Source organism: Tenrec ecaudatus, chromosome 1 (genome assembly GCF_050624435.1).
Source record: "Tenrec ecaudatus isolate mTenEca1 chromosome 1, mTenEca1.hap1, whole genome shotgun sequence".
Lineage (NCBI taxonomy): Eukaryota > Metazoa > Chordata > Mammalia > Afrosoricida > Tenrecidae > Tenrec > Tenrec ecaudatus.
The window spans coordinates 23,676,490-23,699,233 of NC_134530.1; the positions used below are offsets into that span (position 1 = coordinate 23,676,490).

At 55.8% G+C, this 22,744-nt stretch overlaps 1 protein-coding gene across 1 annotated transcript in view; it reads right to left on the reverse strand.

Moving 5' to 3' along the window:
* The window catches only part of PDE4C (phosphodiesterase 4C), a 33,001-nt gene that overhangs the window by 4,527 nt on the left and 5,730 nt on the right, over positions 1–22,744 (reverse strand). Inside the window, exons 2-8 of the mRNA XM_075556724.1 lie at positions 22,104–22,309; positions 2,007–2,198; positions 1,430–1,466; positions 1,272–1,345; positions 971–1,011; positions 572–684; positions 363–456 (exon numbers count right to left, since the gene is read on the reverse strand). Coding sequence (XP_075412839.1) covers positions 363–456; positions 572–684; positions 971–1,011; positions 1,272–1,345; positions 1,430–1,466; positions 2,007–2,198; positions 22,104–22,309 — 757 coding nt within the window. The remainder of the gene's footprint in view (positions 1–362; positions 457–571; positions 685–970; positions 1,012–1,271; positions 1,346–1,429; positions 1,467–2,006; positions 2,199–22,103; positions 22,310–22,744) is intronic.

Below are 22,744 nucleotides of genomic sequence, written 5' to 3' on the forward strand. Positions count from 1 at the left end.
GTTAGCATTTTCCTCCAATCCTTCCATTCCATGCACCAAGCTGAAGATCTGGATGTCTGGTACTCTCTATTCCCCCGTGGCAAACTTCTATTCATGCCTCAAAACCCTAGCTTTAATGCCCCCCCTCCTGGAAGTTCTACTCATTCCTTCCCTTGACCCATTTCTGACCCATGGGCCTGGAGGTGTCTGTGTCTGGCTCTGCCCCCCCACCTCCTTGAGGGGCATAAAAGACACAGAGCAGAAGCCTGTCGGGGGCCCTGACATCCTTAGAAAGGTCTACAATGCCTTTCTTCCTCCTCTTCCTCTTCCTCTGTCTTCCAACTCTACACCTTTGCTCAGGCAGTGACCCAACCACAGCTCACCCAGGAAGGTCTGAGAGATGTACTCGGACACCTGGTTCCCAGAGCGGCTGGTTTCCGACAGGTGACTCAACTCGCGGTTCAGCATCCGCTTGAACTGAGAGAGGAGCAGGTGGTGAGGATGGGGTGATGGAACGGAGGGGTGGGGCGGGGAGAGAGGAGGGGGCGCTGTGGACGGAAGCAGGCCTCCTGGGCTCTCTGAAGGCTCTCACCTTGTTGGATGCCATCTCCCCCACAGAATGCCGAGTCTGCAGCGTCTCCAGCTGGTCCAAGCACCAATCCAACTCTTCCAGAGTTTCCAGTGCCAGCCTCTGCCCTGTGTCCTCTGGGGACCCAGTGGGTCAGGGACCCTCCGATAGCACTTCTCCCCCACCCCAGGCAGGGACGCTGAGCCATCACACTTGGTGCCTGGAACCTCCAGATCTGTCCCTACATGCCTGGGTCTCTGTCTCTCCCTGGCGTCAGCCTTCCATCTGCAAGCAATCTGGGGGCTCCACAGGGTGGGGAGGGGAGTGCATCGGGGTAGTGACAATTAGGACAATTAGGCGGGGAGATCTCCAGGAAGAGGAAGTTCAAGGCTATGGGAGAGGGGAGGGGAAGACGAGTGTTACCTGTGGGCAGAGGTGGTTGACTAGTGGGTGGGGGGTTCCCACTGGATGGGGGGTTCCCACTGGATGGCCACCTGTAGGAAAATTGGCTTAACACTGGTCTGACCCCACCCCTGTAACCCTGCCCCAAATCCTCCAGGCTTCACCCCTGAATACCCGAGTCCCAGTTTGGCCCCAGTTCCCACCACTTCTTGTTGCCTAGCCCTGCCCCCACGTGTGTGGCGGTCCCCCCCTTCTCCCAGCACCCCCTCACACCCCACCTCCCATTCCCACCCCCACCCCCCACGCCCCTCCGCCTGCGTACTTGAGAGCTCCTCGGCCTTGCTGGTGGGCAAAGGCCGCCACATTGCTCCGTACAGTCCGCAGACTGGCCAGGACCTAAAAGGGGGGTGGGAGTCAGCACCAAGTTGAGAGGGGTCAGCTCCATCCGCCAGGCTTACGGGGAGAGGGGTAGACACCCACCTGGGCAAAGGGCGTCACGATCATGTCCTCTCCATGTCTGCAAGGAGATAGGTGATCAGGGAGGTCAGCAGAGGGCACTTCCCTGGGTTCCCCATTTCGCAGCTTCTTCCACACATCCTGCCATCTGCTGAGGGGACTCTCCCTCCAGTGGCTCCCTGGTCCCTGGCTTTCCTCAGTGAGCACTCCCCTCTGACCGATCACTCAGTTTACCTCCAGCCCACAAAGGGGAACATTGAGTCCCAGGGCAGCAAAGAAACTAAGGCCATGGCAGAAATGATCGCACTGGACTCTTCGCTGTGGCTACCAGGGAACTCAAGTCAAATGGCTTCTTCAGTCGTGAGTTGGCCTAGCATTTCTGAAACCTCACGTGTTCCTCTTCCCACCCCTCCTAAAGCTGAGCACACAGGCTCACTCACCTGGGACCATGCTAAGTGAGCTAACTACCTGCCTGGCAAACTCCTATTCAAACCTCAAAGTCCAGAGCAAATAGTCACTTGAGGTGGTAGGGTGGCTGAACAGAGGAGTAAGGGAAGGAGGGAGGGAGGAAGGGGCCGCATCCCACCAGCCCAGAACTCACAGGTCGCTGGCCACGGAGGAGTTCCTGGACATAGCCTTGGGCGAGAGATCATAGTCGCTGTCTGAGCGGTACAAGAATGACTCACGCCGCTGGCTGTGTGGGCCGGAGCTCTGGCCTGACCGGCCCAGACCTGAGTTGGCCTGAGGGTCCAGGGCGCCCCTGCTGCACACGAGTCCATTTTCCAGGTCAAAGCTGGAGGCAAAAGAGACAAGGTCAGAGCCAAGGGTCCCGGAATCAAGGGCCGTTCTCTCCCCAGAGCCATGAGGGTGTAGGCCTGGCTTGCCCACTGGAAAGTCCTCCAGTGACTGGGCACCCCTGTTACAAAGGAGGAAACAGACCCAGGTTACTGACCAGTTTCTGGATTCTAGTCCCTGGAGGGGACCCTCATTTTACCTGGCCCCTTGGGCTCCAGGGATTCCTACAGCCTGGAAGAAGCTTTGCCCTGCCCCCCTCCTACAGCGCACTGACCACACCCACAGGATTTAGGACTCAGCCCCAGGCAGCCAGACACGCCCCTGCCTGCAGGGTCTCTTCTCCTTGGCTCTTTGAACCCAACCAGTTGTGCCCCAGGAGGGAGCCTCCTCCTGGGGTCTCAGGATCTCCTGCCATAGTCAATCCCCACGCTCGCCCAGCTTTGCACAGGCCTCCAGCCACATCCTAAGTAGGTAGGGTGGTCTATGAGCCCCACCTTGGGGTCCCAGGATGGAGGGCAGGTCGTGGGAGCCAGCCGGCACAGGTGTGAAGGTGGGAGCGGGGGAGGGGCTGTCTTTGGGTCATGTCCCTTTGAGAAGGATGGTGGAAGTGGTGGGACCTGGTGGGCACAGGAGGCTGCCCAGAACTCGAATCTCCTGACCAAGGATCAATGTCTATCTGGTCCCTTGTTCGTGTGTGACCTTTGGGTCAAAGACCACCTGGTCTCTGTCCCAGGTTTGGGGTCAGCTTTTGCTTGAGCTCGGATTTCTTCAGCTAGGTCCCACACGCTTAGGCAGGTCTGGGTCACCGCTCGCGGGAGAGGTGGGCCACTTTGGCATGGGTAAATTCCGATGTGCTCTACAGAACCTAGTCTCTTATCTTTGGCTTTAAACGCCCCAGGCAGAGCGATTCCAGTGGCCTCTTGGAGACGTCACAGGGGGTGGGGTCTCTTAACCCTTCCCTGCCCAGATGGAATGAGGGGCGCCGCGCACCTAGAGACACAGGGCGGGCCAGGAGCAGCACACACCCTCAGACTCTGCCCTCCTACGCGAAGGTGTAGTGATGGCCACGCCTGTGACCAAAGGCTTCCAGGGACAGGCGACAACGGACAACTTGGGAAACTGAGGCCAAAGCGGTCCCAGGGTGCCAAGTTCGAATCCCGTCTCGTGTACAAAGGGTTAAGACGCCTGCGGTTTTCCCTGGGGCGGGGGACGGGTTGGGAGCTGTTTTTCTTTCTGCTCTAAACTTAGCTGGGAGCAGCGGGGTCAGGCGGGCGGTTCCGTGACGCTGTCGCACCATCAGCGCAGTCCAGGTTGCAGGTCTGTGGGAATAGCGGGACTACCCACTGATCAGACGGGTAAACCGAGGTACGGAGAGGCCTTGGGGTCTGGGGCCGCAGACCTAGGCTGGAGGGCTGCCCGCGATCCACTCGCTCTCCCAAGGCTCACGTTTTGGGGATCCAGGGGCTGCTCCCTGGCTACCCTGCACTCCCCAGCGGCTCTCCCCAGAGCTGACACGGTGTCCCCAAGGAGCGCTGTCACGACCCTCACCCTGGCTAAGCCACTGTCTGGCCGAATGGCCAGAAATGAGCTTTTGTCTCTGAGCCTCCTCGGGGTGCCAAGTCCTGAAAGGGGCGCGGAGCGAGGTCTCCCGGGGCTCACGAGCCCCAACCTCCACCCCAGCTTGAGCTCAGCCCACGAGGTAACTGCCGCTTCCCGCAGGGGCGGGATTCGAACCCAGAACCGTGAATAGAGTCAGAACCTTGACCCAAGGCTAATCCTGAAGCCTTACTCTAACTCTAACCCTTACCCTAACCCCTTAATCCAAACCCTTAACTTCTTAACCCCAACCCATGGCCTCTGACCCCCTAACGCCTTCACTCAAAACCCTAACTTCTAACCTCTAACCCCGCGGAACTGGCGGGAGTGAACGTTCTGGGACACCCGCACCCGTGGACTCAGCGCGCGCACTTGCCCCGGGGCAGCGCTTGCCTCCAGCGCCCCTTTCAATTCGTGGGCAGCTAGGGCTCAGGGGGAGGCCTGGGCCGTCTAGTGCTGGGTCCAGGAGGGATGCGGGGGCGGGGTGACCCAGGGAGGTCTGCCCCCCCCCACCCCTCACCTGGCAACGCTGCCAGGCTCAGGAGCGGCTGGGGCTTGCTGCGGGTCCCAGGCGCGCGCTCAGGGGCGGGCGGAGGGGCAGTGATGGAGAACCCGGGCAGAGACGGGGAGAGACCGTGGAAGGGAAGGAGCGCCGGCCGCGAGGCCCCAGCCCAGCGCAGCCCGCCGGCCGTCCAGGCCCCCCGCCTTCCGTCCGCCCTCCCTCCTCACCCCAGCGGATGGGCCACGGTGAAGCGGCGCTGCAGGCGAAGGCTCTGGTTCGTCAGCAGCTTCCTGAAGAGCCCCGGGGAGCCGCGCGAGGAGCTCCGCGGGGCGGCGGCCGCTGGGGACCCCTGCATCGCGGGAACCTGGCTGCGGCTGGCCCCCGCCGGGGTGAGCAGGGACCTTTTCTGGCCGGCCGCGGGGGCGGGGCCTGGCTGGGACCGGACCCAGGGCGCACCCGCCCCTCCTTGTGGTGCAGGCTCCAGGTCGCCCCCACCCCTTTTGCGCGTGGATAAAAGGGCAAACTGAGGCACGCGCCGGGCCGCCCATGCCTGTGCTCCTCTTTGGCGGGCGGCCCCTGGGGGCGTACACCCCGGCTCCGGGCCGGTCAGGCCGCCCCCATTTCCCGTGTCCGCACTTCCCCATCCTCGCCGGACGCGGGGCGACAACTCTCAGAGCTGAGCCGAAGGAGATGCGGAAGTTAGCGCCGGCGACGAGCCGGGGCACCGTCACCCCGGCCTCCATGATGGGGAGGGGCTGCCCAGGCCTCAGGCTAGGTTCCCGAGCCCTCTGCCCACGTTCCAGACGCGCAAACTGAGGCGCCTAGCTAGGAGGCAAGCAGGAGGATTGGCACAAAGCAGGGGTCTGGGATTCCGCTCACCTCTATGCCCGCCCCCCTCCCAAGGCCCCGCCTGCCCCCCCCCCCCCCCCGCACCTGCTGTGACACTCCCCAGGCCCTGTTTCTGGATCCTTTTGCGCTCTCTCCTGCTGTCTCCACTGAACAAACATCCGTCAGCACTCTTCACGAAGGCCTTCCGCCCCTGGGAAACCTCATCTGCGGCCCAGGCAGGAAGGGCAGCTGGGGCCCTGGGCCCAGGCCACTTCTGGTGTCTCCAGAGTTGGTGGAGGGCTGTGCCAGGAGCCTTAGTCCTTGGAATGTTGGGGTGCTGGCCCTGTTTCCCCGTTTACTCTGGGGATGAACTTGAGGAAGGTATACCTTGCCCAAGTGGGCCCAGGACCTCACTTCCCAAGCAGAGGAAACGAGCCCAGGGGTGCCGAGCCAACGGTGCACCCTATTATGGGGTGATCCCCTGGCTCAGGCTGTGCCCTGGAGGGCTTTGGACCCCTCTTTCTGGGCATGGGCTTCTCCAATATTGATGCGCTAAGGGCATCTGAGCTACAACATGGGGGGGCAGGGCTAGGTGGAAGGGGCGCCCCAGGAGGGAATCCCCATCGCACACTAAGGCAGGAAACTTGCTTCTCATTTTACAGAATGGACAACAGCCGCCCAGAGGGTTAGCACAGGCCAGGAAGACGGTGGGGCTCAGGCCTCCCCCTTCTCTGGGCCCTGTGACCAGTCACCTGGGGGAACTGGACCTCCCTGTCTCCAAGACAAAAATCCTGCTGGGACTGGACCTAATTATAAATGGTCCCCAGAGTCTTGAGGCCACCAGGGCTGGCTGATAGAGAAGCCGGAGCTGCAATCTGACCATGATTCTATGTTACCAAGGAGAAACCGAGGTATAGATTAGTTTAGCCACTTCCGCGGAACCCCCAACGTGAAGTGGAGGACTGTGGGTAAACATGATACAATCAGGCAGGACCGACGCCTGGCTCTGAGCCGAGAGCTGTGCGTGTAAGATGTCATCTGGTTTTCCAAACAGCTTTACAGGGTGGGGGCAACTAGTCTTCCTGTGTTACGGATGGAGTGCCTGAACAACACAAACAGTTTGAGATGGACTGCTAACCCAGAAACTGGTGGTTCAAACTCACCCAGGGCTGCTGTGGAGGAAAGGCCTGGTGATCACTGTCATCAGAATTACAGCCCAGATGCCCCAATGAAGCAGTTCCCCTCTGTCACACACACAGGGTTGGCAGGAGTCAGAGTGGACCTGGTGGCCAGAGTCTGGGTTTGTTTTTGGTGCAGATGGAGAAACTGAGGCATGGGAGATGTGACCATCTGCTTGAGGCCACACAAGGGGACTCAAGCCAGACTGGGGACAGGGCCGGATCCTATGAGCCTGAGCCCTGCACACCTGACTTCAGCCTTCCCCTCTGATTGCATTGACTGGTGCCCGTCCATCAATCTTCATTTTCGTCATCTTCTTCATCTGAATGTTTCGCTAATAGACGGCACCTTAAACACTTAAGCACTTTATAAACAGTCCTTGAAGTAGTGCGGGACACGTTGCTTCTTGGATAGAGAAACTGAGCCACAGACAGGGATCATGCCATGGAGCAGGGCTCAGCACGAGAGGCCTGGCCAGCTGCTGCCTGTGAAGCCCTGAGGCCCGGCAGGCAGAAAGGAGCTGGTGCTGGGAGAGAGGTGGACACAAGATCTCCTGCCCCAGCTCTGTCCCTGCATGCTGTGTGACCTGGGGAGGTGCTCCTGGGTCTCTGGGCATTCTTGGAGGACCTCTGCCTGAATTTGCCTCATTCGAGAGGCGCTGGGTTCCGAGGAGACCCGCTGGTGTAGTGGGTTTTGAGTTGGGTTGCTAACTGCCAGGTGGGCTTTTCTATTTCTGTTAAGAGCTACAGTCTCAGAAACCCACAATGGCAGGGCTACCCTCTAGGGCAGTGGTTCTCAATCTGGGTCGCGACCCCTTTGGGGGGTCGAACAACCCTTTCACAGGATCGCCTAATCCATCCTGCATATCAGGTATTTACACTACCATTCATAACAGGAGCAAAACGATCCTGATGAAGTAGCAATGAAAATAATTATATGGTTGGGGCGTCACCACTCTAGGGCAATGAGTTGGCTTGAGTTGGCATGTTTCCTTGCTGGCACCAGGTGGCGCCAGCAAGGCAGAAGGTGACCTCACCCCCATCCAGGTATGCCCCGCTTTCCAAGGAGCAGGCCTAAACCCTGGGAGGAGAGACGACTTGCCAAAGTCTGAGTGGAAGGTTAGGCTGAGTCCTCGTTCCCACCAGTCATGGAGATGCCCCCCTCTCCTGCTCCTGAACCTCTCATTGCTCCCCATTGGCCTGGCTTTCAATCCATACCTCACCTGAGCTCCCTAGGACCCAGCCCTTTCTCCAACCACCGCCCTTCCTCTGCTGCAGCACCCCTCCACTTCTCGCTGTTTTTTGAGTTGTCTTCCCCCCCCTACTTCTGACACCCCCAGACCTTTGCTCCATGCTCTTGCCTGGCTGGGTCCTCACTCTTTATACTCAGGAAGCGTCTCTGGCCTGTCAGGTAAGACCCTCTTGGAGCACATTTTGTCCTTGGGAGCATTTTTACAGTCACTGTCATCACACATCCCTAAACACACACACACGCCAGCCGGTGAGTACCAGTCCCCCCCCCCCCCCCCAGCCTCCAGGTGGACATGGCTTCCTGGTCTTTCCTCCACACTTGGCAGGCCAGGTGGACGTGGGTCCCTGCCCCTTTCTCCACACTTGGCATTCTCTCCCTGCCGCTCCCTGACAGGGGGTGCATAGCGAATCTCCAGGACAGGGTAAAACTGTCCCTGTGGGCTTCCCAGACTGCATCTCTGTGGGAGTAGAAAGCCTCCTCTTTCTCCAGAGGAGCAGCTGGTGGTTTCGAATTGCTGACCTTGGGATTAGCAGCCTGACTCGTAACTCAAACCACCTCTAGGACTCCTCACCTGGCATGCAGTAGATGTTGAATAATGCATGTGTGCGTGTGTGGGGGGGTAAAATAAAGACATGCATGTGGGCTGCAGACATTGGTCCAGATGGCCACAGGCAAATGCTCAGGCCTCTCAGACCCAAGCGATCTGCTGGGGTGGGCACTGGAGGCAGGGTCAGACAGGCTCCCACGGGCTTCCCCAGCCAGCAATACACTGTTCACTGAAATATACAAAGTACAAATTCATGCCTGTATCTTACTCAGTCACTCACTAAGAAGCATCTCTCAGGGGCTTTTTTGGGCTCTGGCCTTGAACCCAAGATTCCCCACAAGGTGGTGCCCAGCACCTCCCCTGGCACACACAGGCATGAGAAGGCCACACACATGTACACGCAGCCTCCCAGAACCAAGCACATTCCCCAGAGGCCCAAACCAAGTCTGTTTGTTCTTTCCTGAAGATGGAAAATCATGACTCACTTGGAGGGGGGGTGGAGTGGAAATGACGGGGGCAGAGGGGGCTAAGGGGCCTGTCAGGTCGTCTGGGCATGGTTCCAACTCCACAGCACCCTGGGGCCCCCTGTGCACCAGACGGACCGCCTCCTAGGGCTGTGAAAAGCTGGGTGGGAGGGGAGCCTGCAGACAGGCTTGTTGATTAGAGAAGAAGCCAGTGATCCTGGGAGGCTCTTAGGCCAAGGTTGAGGGGGGAGAGCAAGGCCTAGAGAGGCAAGTGACTCACCCAAGGTCACCCAGCCTGGTCTGGAGCCCAAGATTCCAGGTCTGGCCCCAACTGGTGCCCCATTTCCATCCAAGGAGGGCCTGGGGCTCCTGGATGCTGTCCTGTCCTTCAGTCCCTGCTCCCTACCCCATCCCCATTTTCCTTTACCTTGTATCCCCTCCCCCCACAGCCTTAAGATGCAGGAGCAGCCCTGACCCCACCGGGGCTTCAGTCTCCTGCTTTCTCACTCCCCCCTTTCTCTTCTGATGTGGAAGAAACATCTGTGCTTTGGCTCCCCAAGGGGCCCCCTTCTCTTACCAAGAGCTGGGGGAAGGGAGCCTGCTTGCTGGACAGGAGAGAGTGGTGAGGGAAGTGTAAGGATGGGGAAGAGGGGGACTGGAGTGTGGGGGATGGTAGGACAGGCTACAGTGAGGTGCCTCCTCCAGCACTGGAAGTCCAGCCCAGTGCTCTCTTCGCCCACCCTGAGATCACCCAGGTGCTCACAGTGCCCACATCCCCCCACAAACACTTGTGAGCACCCCAGGATCCAAGGGACCATAGGACAGCAGGAGGACATTCTCTCTCTCTCTCTCTCTCTCTCTCTCTCTCTCTCTCTCTCTCTCACACACACACACACACACACACACACACACACACACACACACACTACAGCCGACCCACAAGTGGGAAGGGACACCAGGCATCGCATACAGGTGGACACATGAAGCTTAGCCCCAAACAAGATGAAGTTGGCACTCACACAAGGGCCACAACCACACACACACACCTCTCTCTCATCTCTCTCACATGCAACCCTCACCCCACCCCCACCTGTAAACAGCTTTTTCCTCCGAGCGCCGGCCTCCACCCAGGCAGCCCCCGCCCGGCAGACGCCAGGACCCTCCCTCACTCCCACCAGACCCCGCGCGCGCCCCTTCCCCGCCCCTGCTTCCTACCGCCTGGGCACGGAGGTGGGCCAGGAGCGCCCCGACTTCTCCAGCCCGGGGCGCGGACTCCGCCCGCCCTGGCCACGGGGCGCGGACTTGTCCGGGTCCGAGCGGCAGCGCTGCTGGATGAGGGTGGGACGCCGGGGCTGCCGCCACAGGTGCTTGGGGGGCCTGGCTGAGCCGTGGCGGCTGCAAGAACAACTCCAGCCACTGGATACCTCGGCCCCTTCGCCGGCCCCGGGGGTCTCCATGCTCTGGTTGGGGAGGGGAGCGGGGCGAGCAGGGCTGGAAGAGGTGCTGAACCAAGAAGGTAAGAACTAGGAGCGCCAGGTAGGAGCTGTCCGCGCCCAGCTGGTGCTGAAGGGGGGCCGAATGGAAGGATGTAGAGAAGACAGGGAGGGGGAGACTCCCTGGGGCCAAGAACAGAAGAGGCTCAAGGCTAGGGCTTGAGGCGGTGGAGGCAGAAATTGATCTCTGTTTGTGCTGAATGGCAGGCAGGGGCGGGAGACCCCCTGGCGATGTGGCGCTGTCCCTCCTCTGGTGCTGAAAAGGAAGCCGGTGGTGGGTTCAAGGGCTGGAGGGGATGCGACAGCGAGGAACTAACTGTCCAGACCCCAATGGCTCTGAAGGGGGCGCAGGAAAACAGGGGTTAGGGCGCACCCACGGACCAGGGCACTGTCCGCCCAGGAGGTGCTGACAGCTGAGACTGGCAAGCCCTCCCCAGTAAGAGCAGAGGAAGGATCTAGAAGCAGAGGTAAGCGCTCTGGTCTTCAGAGGTTGGCACAGATGGTGGAGCCTCGACCAAGCCCAGGAGGGTCGGTTCAGCAGCTCAGCCCCAGATGTCGTCTCTTTGGGAGCCCCTTTTTCACAGGAAAGGGGTCCTGGGAGGAGAGGGAAACGAAGTCTGTGGTGGGGTCCTCCCCTGCCTGGGTGGGCAGAGAGGTCAGCCGGAGCTCAAAGAGGTCACCGTTGGGGGTGGGGGAGGTTATAGCGAGAAGTCACATCTCTATTGGACAGAGCTTCCTAGTTCTGCATCTGGGTTGGGGATGGGCCGGCAAGAAGAGAATCCACCTTTTGTAGTTGCTCAGGATAAGTAGTTGGGGCTCCTTGGAGCGCCTCATCATCCCACCCCTGCCCATCCCTTTGATAACCACACCAATGCCCAGACCCTCAGGGGAAATGGCAGGATCTCATTTGTCCTGGACACACCCTACAGGCCACATCCCCATCCTCAACACCAGGCCTGCCCCACCCCATCCCCAGCTCTGGAAATTCGAGGGCCTGCTCACTGGGCATTCTGCTCTAGGGAAATTTCCTGGGGAGTGGCAGATGGGGAGAACATTTTATAGACATAGCCTGGAATGCCAACAGGGCTGGGCAAGGAGCAGACAGAGGTGAGACTGGGTCTCAACCTGGTGTCAGCCACCCATAAACTCTGAGAGTGGAAGGAAGGTGGTTGGGGCTCACAAGGGATCTTAAGGGAGCCCCGGTGGTGCAGTGGTTACCCGGACAGGCTGTATGCCACCAGGTCAGCAGTTTGAAACCACCAGCTGCTCTGCGAGAGAAAAATGAGGCTTTCTACTCCCATGAAGAGTTACAGTCTGATAAACCCACCAGGCTGTTATACTCTGTCCAATAGGGTTGCTTTGAGTCACAGAACTGACTCAATGGCAGTGAGTTTGGTTGAAAAATAATAAGAAGAAGATGCTGAAGATCTACCCCACGTACATGTGAATGTTTCCTGCGTGGAAAGAACATTTTTGCTTTGCAGTGATACCTCAGTTGTTGAAGGCTCTAAGCTCCAGCTGTCTACTTCCGGAACATCAAAATACGAAAAAAAAAATCTGCTCAGGTTTTATAACTTTGCTCGGTAGTCGGATGTGACACTAACCTGTCCGGGCTGAGAGTGAGTCATGCTGTCGCATCTTGCCTCGCACACAAAGGGGCGGCGCTTCAGCCTCAGCGCCACTCTCAGTCTCCTGATAATGCGTCAAGATGCTCCTCACTGCCCTTTCTGTGTGTGCCTTGCTTGCATAAAATGTCGTAACCATGGCTCTGAAGGAAGTGAGCAGTAAAGGAAGGGGCCGACTGTGAGAAGGAATGCCGAGACAGCAAAAGACAGGGATCACCGAGAAATGTGAATCGGTCGCCGCTGTCTGATTTGGATCCCACACTGTCAACATTCTGGGGAAAAGATGTGATTGAAGCAGCTAATGCATCCAAAGGTATGAAATGGTTAACCATGAAACCCAGACCCTGGAAGAGGATGAGAGGTCACCGTTAGTTTGGACGAACCAGAACAACTGGACAGCCATAGCTCATCCGAGACCCTGGTAGGCGAGAAGGCTAACCGCGTCCGTAGTGATTTGGTGACAAGTGCTGAGGGACGAGTGCTGAGCAGCCCTACGTGTTCAGAGCCAGCCAGGGCTGGTTCAAAGAATTCCGAGGGAGCCGCAGACCCAGGGTGGTAAGGCACGGGGAGGGGCAAGAGCAAATAAAGACAATCACGCCAGCGAATGTGCGCCTGGATTTGCTGAATCCGGAGAGGAGGCTGAGGGTTTCGTTCCCCAGCAAGTGTTTGCCTGTGAGGAAGCTGGTCCGTTTGGAGGGGGAAATGCCCAACGGGACCTTCTTGACTAAAGCGGAGAAGGCACGCTGTGAGGACACAAGCCCAGGAAAGACAGGCTCACTCTGTGTGTGGAATGCTAGTGGAGATTTGAATGTGAAGTTCATGGACTATTCTGAAAACAACACCCCCCACTGGCATCCACCCCCATACTCAGGGTCGACAGAGCCCAACCAAATGAGAGGACAAACTGCAGGACAAAACCTCAGGGGTTTCGGCTCAAGGTGGAACTGTCCTCGCATAGACTCCTCCTTCCGGGCAGTGCCTGGGGCACTGGGTCATTGGGGAAATGGATGATGACAGCAGTGTGTCAGTGGACAACCCCCCCCCCAGGGGATGATCGACAGGCTGCACTTCTTTGTTTCTATGGGGTTCAGCTTTCCTGTTTGTAGCTTGCTCTTTTGGTGATTTTGTTTTTGTTTTTTTTCTTCCTCGCTTTTCTTTTGGGGGGGTGTGTTCTATGGATGTGGTTGATATGACAGGGCTTTGATTTTGTCATATCACAATCGCCAATGTAAACCTGAGCCGCGCAAACCCCGTGGACAAGCAGATGGAGTCTGGGGTCCTACTTACCTCTAGCCCCAATCCAAGAGCAGTCGATTCTGATCACAGGGCCCTGCTCGAGCCTCATCTCCAGGAAAGGCTCACTGGAGATAGGGTGCGACAGCAAAGTGTGGAGAAGAAAGTAGATGGTGCCCGGCTATCCATTTAATAGTGTCTTGGGTCTTAAAGGCTTGTATTCAGACTAGCAGCCATCTAAGCGAGGAGTCAACTAAGTCCACACAGAAGAGGCACACCAGCTTGTGTGATGCAAAGATGACAACGAAAAACTTCGCATATAGTCAGGGGAAAAGTATCAGAGCTAAAATTATGAACACCCAGCATGTCGAAGGCTATGGAGGGCAGTGGGAGCCCAACTCCATCTGCAGGGTATCTGGTCCGCCTGAGCCGCTGGCAGATCCGCTTTAGCCATAGGCAAGAATCGCAAACAGCCTTGCAGTCAGGCAGAGACCACTGCGACCTTGAATGTGCTGAACCGAACTTGATACTTGGCCAGACGACCTCCCTATAGACCCGACCTGAGTTGGTTCTGGGTGCAAGTGTCTCTTGTTCCAGGATGGAAATGTCTTCCTGGCTTTTGGAATGTTGATGAGGGGCTTTCCTTTCTTGCTGTTTGCATTTTGGTTTTCATCTTATTATTATTGTATCCTTGCCTCCTTATTATGAATTTGCTTTTCATTGTTTCTGTGTGGCCCACAGGAGGAGTGGATGCATAGTTATCATATTGGTGTAGAGGCGGGGAGTGGGTGAGAGGGAGGGAAGGGAGATTTTGGGGGCGGGAAAAGAAGAAGGGAGGGGAGGGGCACTAGAATGGACAGTGATTACACACTCATTTTAAAGGCGATTTAAGCATGTTCTAAAATTGCTATGGCGATGATTGTACAATTCTCCTTGATATGGTTGAACCACTGTTGAGTATTAAAAAAACAGATGGGCAGTGGGCCCATCCACAAGGACTCCCTCAACACAAGAACACTTTGTTCTAACAATTCGGCAGCTGAGATGCTCACCTGCCGGTCATGATCGCTGATAACAATGGATGCACAAGCAAATGTGGCGAAGAGAGCTGGTGGTGCCTGGCTACCAAAAGATATAGGGTCTGGGGTCTTAAAGGCTTGGAGACAATCAGGCAGCTAAGAAACAACAAAGCCTACACAGAAGAAGCACAGCAGCCTACCATGACACGAGCGCTGAAGACAAAGCAGATGCATGGGCAAATGCGGTGAAGAAAGCTGATGGTGCCCAGCTGTCAAAATATATAGACTCTGGGGCCCCATAGGCTGGAAGATAAACAAGGGGCCATCTAACTGAGAAACAAAAATGCCCACATGGAAGAAGCACACCAGCTTGTGAGATGACAGGCGTCGAAGGAATCAAGTATCAGGCATCAAAGACCAAAAAAATCATAGCATTGTGAATGAGGGGGAGTGCAGAGTGGGGACCCAGGGCCCATCTGGGGGAAATTGGACATCCCCTTGCAGAAGGGCTGCGGGGAGGTGACGAGCCAGTCAGGGTGCAGTGTAGCAACGATGAAATATACAATTTTCCTCTAGTTTTTAAATGCTTACTCCCCCCCTCCCCTATCATGATCCCAATTCTACCTTACATATCCAGCTGGACCAGAGGATGTACACTGGCACAGATAGGAACTGGAAATACAGGGAATCCAGGACAGATGAGCCCCTCAGGATCAGTGGTGAGAGTGGCGATGTCGGGAAGGTGGAGGGAGGGTGAGGGAGAAACGGGAAACAGATGACAAGGTCTCCATGTAACCTCCTCCCTGGAGGACGGACAGCGGAGAACTGGGTGAGGGAGATGTCGGATGGTGTAAGATATGATAAAATAACAATTATTTATAAATTATCAAGGGGGAGGGGGTGTGGGGAGGGAGGGGAAAAATGAGGAGCTGATACCAAGGGCTCAAGTAGAAAGCAGGTGTTTTGAGAATGATGATGGCAACGAATGTACAAATGTGTTGGACACAAATGATGTACGTAGGGATTGTAAAAAGAGTTGCATGAGCCCCTAATAAAATGATTTTAAAAAATCAATATAAAGCTTTTGAGAGTAAAACATCAACCACAAAAAGGAAAAAATAAGTGAAGTGTGATGTGGAGGGGAAATGATAAAGCTTGGGTGAGCAGGCAGGTTTTCATGGCGAGGGGACATGGCGTGTTTGGGCCGAATGTAAAGAAACACTTGCAGGATGAAAAGTGTCTGTAAAAGCAGCCTTCTTCATGGACACGCTCCTGCTGCTCAACCTCCGGGCTTGGATGGTGAGTGGGTGATAAAAGCTCCTTTGCCAGCTGGGCACGAGCAAATGTGGTGAAGAAAGCTGATGGTGCCCGGCTATCAAAAGATAAAGCATCTGGGGTCTTAAAGCTTAAGAAAAACAAGCAGCCATCTAGCTCAGAAGCAACAAGGCCCACATGGAAGGAGCACACCAGTCTGTGTGATCGCGAGGTGTCCAAGGGACCAGGTATCAGGCATCAAAGACCCAAAACAAACAAACAAAAAGCATGTCAATGGGAATGAGGAGGAGGGGAGCGTGGACACCCAAAGTCCATCAGCAGTCAATTGGACACCCCCTGTCAGAATGTTCACAAGGAAGAGACAAGCCAGTCAGAGTGCAGTACAGAACCGACGAAACACACAGCCTTCCTCTAGTTGTTTAATGTTCCCTCCCTGACCACTATCATGACCTCAATTCTATCTTACACATCTGGCTAGACCAGAACACGTATAATAGTACAGATACAAGTTCGAAACACAGGGAATCCAGAACAGATAAACCCCTCAGGACCATTAAGAGGAGCAGCGATGCTAGGAGGGTAAGGGAAGGGGTGGGGGTAAGAGGGAATCAATCACAATAATCGATGTACGGCCTCCTCCTAGGAGAACAGACAGCAGAAAAGTGGGTGAAAGGAGACAGCAGTCAGTGTAAGACATGAAAAAATAAAAGAATAATTTATAAATTACCTAGGGGACATGGGGGAGGGTGGGTGGGGAAGGGAGAGAGAAATGAGAAGCTGATACCAAGGGCTCAAGTAGAAAGAAAATGTTTTGAAAAAGATGATGCACAGATGTGTTTACACAATGGATGGATGTATGGATTGTGAAAAGAGCTGTTAGAGCTCTCAATTAAAAAAAATTTTTAAGCTCCTTTGTCACTATTAAGTTCTTGCCCCAGAATATGACTCTGCTCATCCGGTCCCTGGACCAGCAAGCCATTGCTAATTTCCAAAAAACCATACACCAACCCAAGACCCATCTGTAGGCAACTGGACATTCCCTTACAGAAGGGCCTCAGGGAGGAGACGTGCCAGTCAGGGTGCAGTGTAACAATGATGAAACATACCACTTTCCTCTAGTTCCTAAATGCGTCCTCCCACCCACCCCACTAGCATGATCCCAATTCTACTTTACAAATCCAGCTAGACCAGAGGATGTACACTGGTACAGATAGGAACTGGAAATACAGGGAATCCAGGACAGATGATCCCTTTAGGACCAGTGCTGAGAGTGGAGATACCAGGAGGGTGAAGGGAGGGCGGGGTGGAAAGGGGGAACCGATTACAAGGATCTACATATAACCTCTTCTCTGGGGGATGGACAACAGAAAAGTGGGTGAAGGGAGACATCAGTGTAAGACATGACAAAATAATAATAATTTATAAATTATCAAAGGTACATAAGGGAGGGGGGAGCGGGGAGGGAGGGGGGAAATGAGGAGCTGATACCAAGGGCTCAAGCAGAAAGCAAATGTTTTGAGAATGATGATGGCAACAAATGTACGAATGAGCTTGACACAATGGAGGGATGTATGGAATTTGAGAAGAGTTGTACGAGCCCCCAATAAAATGATTTTTTTAATGTACACCAGTGCTTGGAATTAACCCCAGACACCCAGCTGACCCTGCAAGAGTTCTGGGGAAATCACGTGCACTGCATCACCCTGATCGACAAGGTCTGGCAGGCGTCTCTTCCAGGATCATGAACTCTGTGTGGCCACGTGTGGCCAGAAGTTGTGACAGAGAGCGACCCGGGGGGTCTGAGGAGGGGCCTCTTGTGGAGGAGCGTGTGTCTCTGGGCCGGTCAACCGGTCTAGGGACTGATAAAGAGACTGTGGAGGAGTTGGTGAAGGAGCCCAGGGCAGGACGCACCACAGAAGACCCTCTGGATCTTCAGAAGGAGCTGCCACAGAGGAAATGGTCTCAGGGGAGGAGGAGGGGTGGGAGGGGCCCCCTAGTTCATTAATAAGAGAAATGGATGCCAAATGGCCGGGAGTGGCCACTCCCTGGACAGACCGCCACCCAGAGAAGGCAGTGACAGACAGAGCAGTGCCCCTGGCAAAACGAAAAATGCCACCTCTCACTTTAGGGGCCTTTTGAAAAGAAGGCAGGAGCAGGTGTCACTGGACAAGAGGTGACCAGAGATGGAGAGGAAGGGCCCCTCCCAGCAGTCAGGCTGGGAGGGGCCATTGCCCTCCCCCTCCCATCTCAGGATGCCAGGAAGCCTCCAGGGCAAGCGAGAGTACTGTACCAAATGTTTTCATTTACCGAACTGTGTTTTGATCTTTAATGTGCTGCCTCTATTGTGTTTCGTTTTTTTAAATTTCTTGGGGGCCCTTAGAGATATTATCACAATCCATAAGTCAGTGATCTCAAACGAACTTGTACCTATGTTCCCATCAGCATTTTCAACACATTGTCTTTCTACTTGGGCTCTTTGGCATGAGCCCCTCTTTTGTCCCTTCCTCCCCCCTGGGTTTAGATGTTTTAGAATAGGGACGGGGGTTGGGGGGCAGGTGTTTTCACAACCCCGGGCGATCAACTTTGCATTAACATCCTGGACAAAATGAATGTCTAAGTGTAATTTTTGGAGCTAAGAAACTATTATTTGGTTCACCATTTTTTTATGGGGAAAAAAACAACATGTTCCGCCCTGAAGTTTTTTGGGGATCTGAACAGGAATCTGGAACGCATCAAGTTCTACAGCCCAGGTATCACTGTGCGTGGTGCGTAAGGTCAGGCTGGAGCAGGGTGGATCGGAGCCCTAGCCCCTTCTGAGTGGCAGCTTATTTTTTAAAAAGGGAAAAATGAGGAGCTGATGTCAAGGGCAAATGTTTTGAGAATGATGAGGGCAATGAATGTACAAATGTGCTTTACACAATGGATGGATGGATGGATGGATGGATGGATGGATGGATGGTGATAAGAGTTGTATGAGCCCCCAATAAAATGATTTTTTTAAAAGAGTAAACAAGACCCAAAGCGTGCCACAGCTCCTCCCAAGGCTCGCCGCGGTCAACCCCATGATTTGGAGCTTCATCTGAAAACCCAGGACGGCAGCCTGCAGCAGGATCACAACTCAGTGGCAAGAAAACCAGACTGCGCACCCCAGGCCGGTGGGGACATCACGATTAATGGAGAAAAGATGGAAGTGGGCAAGGATTTCCTCCTGACTGGATCCACAGTCAATGATCATGGAAGCAACAGCTGAAGAGACCAAATGACGCGTGGCACCGGATAACTCGCCGCACCAAACCCCTTAAAGTGAACGAGGGGGAGTGCAGAGTGGGGACCCGAAGCCCACCTGTGGGCAACCAGACATCCCCTTACAGAAGGGTCGCGGGGAGGAGATAAGCCAGTCAGGGTGCAGTGTAGCAACGACAGAACATACAACTTTTCTCTAGTTCCTAAATGTTTCCTCCCCCACCCACCCCACTATCATGATCCCAATTCTACAAATCTGGCTAGACAAGAGGATGTACACTGGTACAGATAGGAACTAGAAACACGGAATCCAGGGTGGATGATCCCTTCAGGCCCAGTGGTGCGAGTGGCGATACTGGGAGGGTGGAGGGACGTTGGGGTGGAAAGAGGGAACTGACTACAAGGATCTACATATAACCTCCTCCCTGGGGGATGGACAACAGAAAAGTGGGTTAAGGGAGACGCTGGACAGTGTAAGATATGACAAAATAATAATAATCTACAAATTATCAAGGGTTCATGAGGGAGGGGGAGCAGGGAGGAAGGGGGGAAAATGAGATGCTGATGCCAGGGGCTTAAGTGGAGAGCAAATGTTTTGAGAATGATTAGGGCAATGAATGTACAAATGTGCTTGACACAATGGATGGATGGATGGATAGACTATGATAAGAGTTGTATGCGCCCCTAATAAAATGATTGGAAAAAAACCCTTACAGTGTGGAACAGCAAGGAGGTTCCTTCCAGGATCCTGTGCGCCTGGCCCTGTGGTGCCCTCCATTGCCTCCCATGCCAGGGGAAGTTGGCCGCTGACTAAGCAAGACCCAAGAACAGATGCGTTTGCATTATGGGGCTGTGGAAGAACACTGAAGGTCGCGGCGATGGCCCAGAGAACCCGCACATCTGTCTTGGAAGAAGTACAGCCAGAGCGCTCCTGAGAGGCAAGTCTGGCCGGACTGGGTCTCCCGGACCTTGGACCTGTCCTCAGGAGAGACCAGTCCCTGGAAAAGGACATCACCCTTGGTCAGGCAGGGAGGAAGCAGATCAGAAGACGGGCCCTCAAGGACATGCATTGACACCGTGGCTGCAACAATGAACTCAAGCCCAGGCGCCGTCGTGCCGGGCAGTGGCGGGTTCAGTTGTGCAGAGGCTGGCTGTGGGTCAGACTCAACAGCACCTAATGGCAGCAACATGGCACCTGTCTCCCCTTGGCCAGCCCTGCCCCCAGGGGAAAACAATCCAAAACGTGGCTGGGGGCTGGTGGGATAAAGACATGTCCCAGAGCCGCTGCATTCTGCAGTGTGAGCTGAAAAACCAGCACAGAACCGGTCCTCTGGGCTCCCTCCCCGCCCCTTCCAGAGAATACCGTCGGAGCAGGGTGGGACATGGGCTCCGAGAGGTCTTCCTATGTTTGAGCCTCAGCGTTTCCTTCTGGAAAGGGGGCGCACTGGTTCCAAAGAGAGGCCACAGTGGAAATGTCAGGGCCAGGATTAGGGGTGTGACCTGACTGTCTGCGCCAGGAGTCCTCCCCTCCCCTCCCCTCTCCTGGTGTCCACCCACCTGATGAGTCTGTCTCCTGGATGTCCTCCCAAGCTGCCCACTTCTTTCCGGTTCCTGGCTCCCACCTGGCCTTCCCCTCAAAAAACACTGCCTCCCCTAGCGGCCCGAGGCGATCTGCCAAATGGTTCAGGACTCGTTTGACCCACAAAACCCCACAAGATCACACGAAACACTGCCTCCCCTAGCGGCCCGAGGCGATCTGCCAAATGGTTCAGGACTCGTTTGACCCACAAAACCCCACAAGATCACACGAATCCACAAGGCCGAGTCTTCGGGTCCATTTTAAGGACGCCCATGAAACTGCCCAGACCATCAAGGGTCGGCATATCCAGAATCCACCCGGTCTCTGAAAGGCTCGCTCTGCAGAAACAGCGTGTGCCCTTCCGGCGTTACCATGGTGGAACTGGGCGGTGCGCCCAGGCCAAAGAGTGGGGTTGGACCCACGGTCGGTGGCCTCCAAGAGTGCTGAATTTTTGCTGCACATGCGTAAAAACGCAGAGCGTCGCGCTGAACGGAAGGGTCTCGCTGCGGATTCTCTGGTCACAGAGCACATCCAGTTGAACAAGGCGCCCCAAACATGCCGCCGGGCGTACAGAGCTCAATGGTGGGATCAACCCATCCATGAGACCCCCACCCCCCACCCCGGCCACAGTGAGAGGATCCTGACCGAAAAGCAACGAATTGTTCCTAAACCAGGAGGAGGCAGCATAGAAGAAACTGATGGAGCGAAAAACTTAGGACTCGGGAGTAAATTAAGCTTAAAAGGTAGTAAAAATAAACAAAATGCCCACTGCCATCCAGACGATTCTGACTCCTCGAAGCCACCTAACAGGACTTGCTAGAAGTGCCCCTGTGGGTTCCCTTGAGGAAAGTCGAAAGCCTCGTTTTGCTCCCACAGAGAGGCTGGTGGTTTTGAACTGCTGGTCAGGCAGTTAGCAGCCTGCTATGCCACCCTCCAACACTGCCCAGGCCTCTTGGTTTGGTCTCCTAAGACTCACGCCAGCCCTGGCACCTGGTTCTCCCCCACAGTCGCCAGGGGGATTATTTTAAAATGCCAATGGGATCACTTCCTTGACAGCCTCCTCACTGTGTCCCCTAGGTCTCTGTGTTCCAGGCCCCACCTTCCTCCCCGGTCTCCTCTCCCACCCTCTCGATGGTCTGTGTTCAGCTCTGCACATACATGAGCCTCCTGAGGCGGGGACGTTGCACCTTCTGTTCCTTCCGCTTGGATTGACCTCTGCGTACCCCTGGGTGGCTTCCCTTTAGTGCTCATGTCAAGCGTAGAGGCCACTGTCCCCAGGCAGCCCTCCTTGGCCTCCCCAGACTCCCCCAGTGCTCTGACCTTGCCCCATCCCAGTTGGACCACCCTCCACGGTCAACATCTAGTCATGAACCTGATTCCACCATCTCACTGCGCACGCCTAACTGTCCACGACTCCGTCCCCAGACAGGTTGCGGCGCACAGTAGGCGCGCCATCGATGCTTTTGGAACAAATTAGAGAGACACCACCAGGAGGGGTCCCCGCCCTTTCCGCATCATCCATCTGGATTGCGTGTGGTGCTGACCACCATTGGTGTTACCAGTATTGGGTGGGGGGCTTCCAAAAGTTCATGGAAGAAAGGGGACTCGAGAAGAGTGGAATTCTTCCATGGACTTCTTTGGTGCCTTGTGTGTATCACATGTCAGCAGGGTCATGAGGGCGGGAAGGTTTCAGGGGAGCTTCCAGACTTAAGACAAGGAAGAAAGGGCTGGCTGGTGGCTCCCAAATATTCTCAAGCATTATCCATCTGCCTCGCGTTGCCACAGCATCAGGAGGGCTCGGCCACGGGAGGACATCCAGTCTGGTGGATTAGTGTGTCAGGGAGGGAGGTGGCCCTGCCTGTGAGCAGGAGGCAAGGGCTGGCATCCTTTCAATCTGTCGTCCACGGTGCCCCCAGGAGCCAGCCAGCTGGACTGCACCCACCGTCCACCCACCGACCTCTCCTCGTCTATTAGTCTAACTACCCTTTAGCATGTTCTTTCCACGGCTGCACGAACGTAGCTACCTTTCTGTCGTGGCGCCCCAACCCCCCATCCCGTAGCCCACTCACCTGCCCAGCGCCGGACTGTGGCTCCGCTCTGGCCCTCGGGCCTCGATGGTGAACACAACATGGGCACGGGGCTCCGCCTCGCCTGGGGCGCTGAGGCGGCTGGACAGCGGGGGCAGCAAGGGGGTGCCAGAGAAGCGTCTCCGGATGACGCCACCGCCAAGGGGGCTCACGGGGGCTGAGCCAGAGTCTGCCGACTCCCGGGTCCGCTAGGGAGACACAGGCAAAAGGCAGAGTGAATTCCTGGGCATAGGATCCCCTAGGAGGCTCAGCAGTTAACACACACACACACACCACACACCCCTCCCAGGACACACACACACACACACACATACACCCCTCCCGGGACACACACACACACACATACACCCCTCCCAGGTCTCACACACACACACTCTCACACACACACATACACCCCTCCCGGGACACACACACACGCACACTCTCACACACACACATACACCCCTCCCGGGACACACACACACACACTCTCACACACACACACACACCCCTCCTAGGACACACACACACATACACACACCCCTCCCGGGACACACACACACACACACACATACACACACACCCCTCCCGGGACACACACACACTCACACACACACATACACCCCTCCTAGGACACACACACA